The sequence below is a fragment of the Chiloscyllium plagiosum genome, unplaced genomic scaffold, assembly GCF_037043375.1.
Source record: "Chiloscyllium plagiosum isolate Xiang-an unplaced genomic scaffold, Cpla_swu_hap1 HiC_scaffold_18, whole genome shotgun sequence".
Classification (NCBI taxonomy): Eukaryota; Metazoa; Chordata; class Chondrichthyes; order Orectolobiformes; family Hemiscylliidae; genus Chiloscyllium; species Chiloscyllium plagiosum.
In genome coordinates, this window is record NW_028270156.1 from 67,292,026 (window position 1) to 67,298,366 (window position 6,341).

Sequence of the window (6,341 nt, forward strand, 5' to 3'; positions counted from 1 at the left end):
TCAATCACCTGGCCATCCAAGCTGTGCCTCAGGCCGGACTCAGTCTGAGGTATGTTCTCACACAGCTCAAGGTTACTAACTGTAAAGAGCTTGCTGTGCTCGTTGATCTGATTTCCCTATCTTTTCTCACGGTTACTAACATGTGCGAGCTCGGAAGGAGACACAAAGTATGTAGGAACGTTCTCACTGTCAATGGCCTTTTTTGGGGTTTGTTCCCCCCCCCCCCCCCGGTTTTGAAACATTGAGATGTTTTCACACGATAAGGCCCGCAGGCCAGCATCCATCTCCTTCGGGAGGTGCTCACTCTCCCAGTGTCCGCCTTTTCCCTCTAACCCTTGACTCCAGGCCTGATTAAAAATCTGCCTGTCTCAGCCTTGAGTAACGGCCCAGCTTTAACAACCCACTGCAGTACAGACCTCAACAGATTCCCTAGTGTCCGACAGAAGGAATTCCTCTGTGTCACCGAATGTGTGACCCTTCAGTCTGAGATTATGCCGCCAAGGAGAAAGACCTTTTCCCCCATTGACCCTGTCAATCCCAGTGAGAATCCTGCATGTTTCCATAAAGTTACCCCTCATTCCTCCAAACCCCGGCGAGTAGGGGCCCAACCTACTCAACCTCGCTTCATAAGACAGTCCCTCCATAACCAGGCTCAGTACAACGAACCTCCTCTGGACTGCGTCCAATGCCAGCAGGTCTTTCCTTAGATCGTCAACACGCTTCATACTATTCCAAGCTGTTATTGAGTCACGGGGTCTTACACGCACGGAAACAGACCCTTCGGTCCAATATCCCAAACTAAACTAGTCCCACCTTGACCCATATCCCTCCCAACCTTTCCTATTCATGAACTTATCGAAATGTCTTCAGGTTGTGCCTGATTCCGCATCCACCACTTCCTCTGGAAGTTCGATTCGCACACAAACCATTCCCTGAGTAAAACAAACGTCCCTCAGGTCTTTTTTTAAATCTTCCCCCCCCCCACCCCCACCCCATCTCAAAACCATGTCCCCCTCGTCTCGAAATCTCTCACCCCGAGTAACGGAGACCTGCCATTCACCTTATCTATACCCCTCGTGATTTTATAAACCATCCCTCAACTCCCAGGGAGAAAACTCCCAGCTGATCCAGCCTCCTTGGAATTATCCTGCCATTATCTATCCGCCTCTACGTTCTATGCCGGTGCGCTGCCCTCCACTTCGCCTGACAGCACTGCGAAAGCCTGCGCTTTCAAATGAACCTGTTGGGACTATGACGCGGCGCCGTGCGACCTCTGACTTCGCCCACCCCAGTGCAACCCCGGCACCTTCCCATCATGTACCCGTCCGTCCCCCTCGTTCTGAGCCGCTCGTGTGGTGGGAAATAAAGCACAATAGCTCCACGCAGTCATTTGAATGCAACAGGAAGCATTTTATTTCTAAATAGCTGCTATAACATGGTAGCTGGATATTGTTCCCACACCCCTCCATCATGAAAGTTGGATTGTGGCAGATGTATTAACAGATGTTTCCACACGCTGTAGAAAACAGTGAACAACCGCGTACACACACCTAGCTTATCCCCATTCAGACTCAGGATTATATTTATTTGGTGATATGAACCACAGCATGTCTAACCAGGATGTTCCCGGAGGATTCGCACCTTAAACTTTGATTCAGGGGGTTCACTGCTTTTCATAGGCGTGCCACTCTTGAGTTATGGGTCCCCTTTGTCTGTGCCAATCTACACCACATCATTCGGACCATCCTGTACATATCCCAAAAGGCCAACCACCAACAGTGGGAATGGTGAGGAACACATAGTGAAGGGCTTGAGAGTTAGCAATGAGGAGGAGGGTGAGAGGAGGGAGGAGCTGTAGCGAGGAACTCATTCCTAATAGTGTGAAATGAAGCAAAGGCCGCAGAGAGCGAGAATGGAGAGGGGCAAATCGAGGAGGCCGGTGTTGGACTGGGGTGGACAAAGTTAAAAAAAAAAATCACACAGCACCAGCTTCTAGTCCGACAGGTTTAATTGGAAGCACTGGGCTTTCGGAGCGTCGCTCCTTCATCAACCTGAAGGAACGGCGCTCCGAGAGCTAGTGCTTCCAGTTAAACCTGTCGGACTAGAAGCTGGTGCTGTGCGTGATTCGTAACCAAGTAAAGGGAGGGAGGTACGTGAGGACAGCAGTGCTGACTGCAGAATCCACTGACAGAGAACAGGAAAAGGCCACCGTGAAGAGTGTAATGGGGAAGGAGCAAGTGACGTGCTGGGGGAGGGGGGGGGGGGGGGGGGGTGAGGAGGGGAGAGGGTAATGAAAATGGTGAAGAGCGTGGGGCAGATCAGTGCAGACTGTGGTAGGAACAGCAACACCTAGAGAATCTAATGCACACATTCACTGCGCTGACACACAGACCTACGTACACACGCGCAACCCATACACAGGCATTCGGACACAGATCCCCAGGCACTCGCAAGAACAAAACATTGAACATTTTAGGCTTGCAAAATAAAAGGATCTCTACCGAAGGGTGAATTAAAGGCCAGTCCAGTTACAAAGATTTCGCTGTGATCACAGCTGTTGATGCCCATCTCTCGCTATGTGCTTTCTCCTGAACTAATTTCCTGTGGTCAGTCTCATTGGAGCCGATCACCCCCACGTGGGCGTTGCTCAGATATTTGCTCGCCTCCTGCGACCAGCTGGTGTAGTCACTTGATGGGTCAAGTGACCCCTTCTGGTCTCTCGCGCCTCCGGGTGACAGCTCCCAATCCTCGGAGCTCTCCATCGGGAAGAAGGCGGGGTAGTGCTCCTCCAGGGGGGACCCCTCATCGTAAAACAGCAGTCTCCTGGACTGAACTGGGCAAAGCAAACACAGGAAGTGGTCAGGGGGTTCTGCAGCTTGGGATCCAGGGAAATGCCAACCACCCCCCCCTCCCACCGCCCCCCACCCCCTCCCCATCTCCTCCCCCCCAAACCTCTGCTGGCGCATCTGCATTAGAATATTTAATTATACCATGGCTGCTGTAAACACGGCCTAACTTGGCTTTCCTGATAACCTCTCACCACCCCCCTCCCCTTTGTCAGTCAACAGCCTGCCCAACTCTGCCATGACTGTGTTCCAATGACCCAGACCCTCTCTGTCAAAGTCGGATTGTGGCAGATGTATTAACAGATGTTTCTACACGCTGTAGAAAACAGTGAACAACCGCGTACACACACCTAGCTTATCCCCATTCAGACTCAGGATTATTTTTATTTGGTGATATGAATTCCAAAAATGGACCTCTCTCTCCGAGATCCCTCCTCGTTTCTCTTTCGACATTGGGAGGTCATGTTGCGGCTGTACAGGACATTGGTTAGGCCGCTGTTGGAATATTGCGTGCAATTCTGGTCTCCTTCCTATCGGAAAGATGTTGTGAAACTTGAAAGGGTTCAGAAAAGATTTACAAGGATGTTGCCAGGGTTGGAGGATCTGAGCTACAGGGAGAGGCTGAACAGGCTGGGGCTGTTTTCCCTGGAGTGTCGCAGGCTGAGGGGTGAGCTTATAGAGATTTACAAAATTATGAGGGGCATGGATAGGATAAATAGGCAAAGTCTTTTCCCTGGGGTCGGGGAGCCCAGAACTAGAGGGCATAGGTTTAGGGTGAGAGGGGAAAGATATAAAAGAGACCTAAGGGGCAACTTTTTCATGCAGAGGGTGGTACATGTATGGAATGAGCTGCCAGAGGAAGTCGTGGAGGCTGGTACAATTGCAACATTTAAGAGGCATGTGGATGGATATATGAATAGGAAGGGTTTGGAGGGATATGGGCCGGGTGCCGGCAGATGGGACTAGATTGGGTTGGGATATCTGGTCGGCATGGACGGGTTGGACGGAAGGGTCTGTTTCCATGTTGTACATCTCTATGACTCGATGGTGTTGGCATTTCCCAATCGGAACATTATTTTCGAAATGTCCAATTATCACCTTCTCTCCAATAGATCCGAGTATTTCCTGTAGTGGCAGGCGAACTGATCCAGAGCTCCCTTCCTCCTTTCTTAAATAGTGGTGTGACAATTCCAACCTTCCAATCAGGAATCATTCCTGAATTTATGGAATTTCGGAAGACGATCACTGATGCATTGACTCTCTTTACAGCCACCACCTTCAATACTCTAGGATATAAATAATCAGGTCCTCCGAACTTCTCAACTTCTGGTCCCATTTATGTTTTTACTGACAGAAACTTCATAAACAATTCCGGGATGATCTAATTGAAGTTTGTTTGTTTCTTTAATTCACTCAGAGCTGATTGGCATCATGGTAAAGCCAGTGTTTATTGTATGTTTCCCCTTGCCCTTGGGAAGATGGTGGTGAGCGGCCATCTTGAATCGCTGCAGTTCGTGTCCTGTAGGAAGGGGTGCTTGTGGATGTGGTACAATCAAATGGGCTGCTTTGTCCCGGATGGTTTCAAACTTCATGAGCGGTTTTGGAGTCGCACCCATCCAGGAAAGTTGGGGTATTCCATGACACCTCTTGACTTGTGCTTTGCAGAGGGTGGACAGGGTTTTGCGGAGTCGGGAATGAGTGACTTGCTGCCATACCATGAGCCTCTGACCTGCTCTTGTAGCCATGTGTGGTGAGTCCAGTTGCATTTGTTCACAATGGTATCCCCCAGGATGTTGATATTGGGGGATTCAGTGATGTTAAATTATTAAATGTCAAGGGGCGATGGGTAGATTGTCTCTTATTGGTGACAGTCATTGCCTGGCATTTGTGTGGCATGAGTGTTACTTAGAGTCATAGAGTCATCGAGATGTACAGCATGGAAACAGACCCTTCGGTCCAACCCATCCACACCGATCAGATATCCCAACCCAATCTAGTCCCACCTGCCAGCACACGACCCATATCCCTCCAAACCCTTCCTATTCATATACCCATCCAAATGCCTCTTAAATGTTGCAATTGTACCAGCCTCCACCACTTCCTCTGGCAGCTCATTTCATACACGTACCACCCTCTGTGTGCAAAAGTTGCCCCTTAGGTCTCTTTTATATCTTTCCCCTCTCACCCTAAACCTATGCCCTCTAGTTCTGGACTCCCTGACCCCTGGGAAAAGACTTTGTCTATTTACTCTATCCATACCCCTCATAATTTTGTAAACCTCTATAAGGTCACCCCTCAGCCTCTGACACTCCAAGGAAAACAGCCCCAGCCTGTTCAGCCTCTCCCTGTAGCTCAGATCCTCCAAACCTGGCAACATCCTTGTAAATCTTTTCTGAATCCTTTCAAGTTTCACAACATCTTTCCGATAGGAAGGAGACCAGAATTGCACACAATATTCCAACAGTGGCCTAACCAAAGTCCTGTACAGCCACAACATGACCTCCCAACTCCTGTACTCAGTACTCTGACCAATAAAGGAAAGCATACCAAACGCCTTCTTCACTATCCTATCTACCTGCGACTCCACTTTCAAGGAGCTATGAACCTGCACTCCAAGGTCTCTTTGTTCAGCAACACACCCTAGGACCTTACCATTAAGTGTATAAGTCCTGCTAAGATTTGCTTCCCCAAAATGCAGCACCTCGCATTTATCTGAATTAAACTTCATCTGCCACTTCTCAGCCCATTGGCCCATCTGGTCCAGATCCTGTTGTAATCTGAGGTAACCCTCTTCGCTGTCCACTACACCTCCAATTTTGGTGTCATCTGCAAACTTACTAACTGTACCTCTTATGGTCACATCCAAATCATTTATGTAAATGACAAAAAAATAGAGGGCCCAGCACTGATCCTTGTGGCACTCCACTGGTCACAGGCCTCCAGTCTGAAAAACAACCCTCCACCACCACCCTCTGTCTTCTACCTTTGCGCCAGTTCTGTATCCAAATGGCTAGTTCTCCCTGTATTCCGTGAGATCTAACCTTGCTAATCAGTCTCCCGTGGGGAACTTTGTCGAATGCCTTACTGAAGTCCATACAGATCACATCTACCTCTCTGCCCTCATCAACCTTCTTTGTTACTTCCTCAAAAAACTCAATCAAGTTTGTGAGACATGATTTCCCACGGACAAAGCCATGTTGACTATCCCGAATCAGTCCTTGCCTTTCCAAATACATGTACATCCTGTCGCCAAGTGTCAGCCCAAGCCTGGACATTATACACGTTTTGTTGCATTTGCACATGGATCACTTCAAGAGTCACAAATCATTGACCTTATGATGGAGGGAAGGTCATTGATGAAGCAGCTGAAGATGGTTGGGCCTCGGACACTACCCTGAGGAACTCCTATTGAGATGTCCTGGAGCTGAGATAACCTGTTGGACCCCCAACAACCACAGTGCTGTATATCTCTATGACACTATGACTCAATGATCA

The 6,341-nt window shown here is 49.0% G+C and overlaps 1 protein-coding gene across 1 annotated transcript in view; it reads right to left on the bottom strand.

The window, feature by feature from the left end:
• Positions 1-1,386: 1,386 nt before the first annotated feature.
• Positions 1,387-6,341, bottom strand: part of creb3l1 (cAMP responsive element binding protein 3-like 1) — a 194,602-nt gene continuing 189,647 nt past the window's right edge. The window contains exon 11 of the mRNA XM_043706199.2: positions 1,387-2,833. Coding sequence (XP_043562134.2) covers positions 2,529-2,833 — 305 coding nt within the window. The 3' untranslated portion in view covers positions 1,387-2,528. The remainder of the gene's footprint in view (positions 2,834-6,341) is intronic.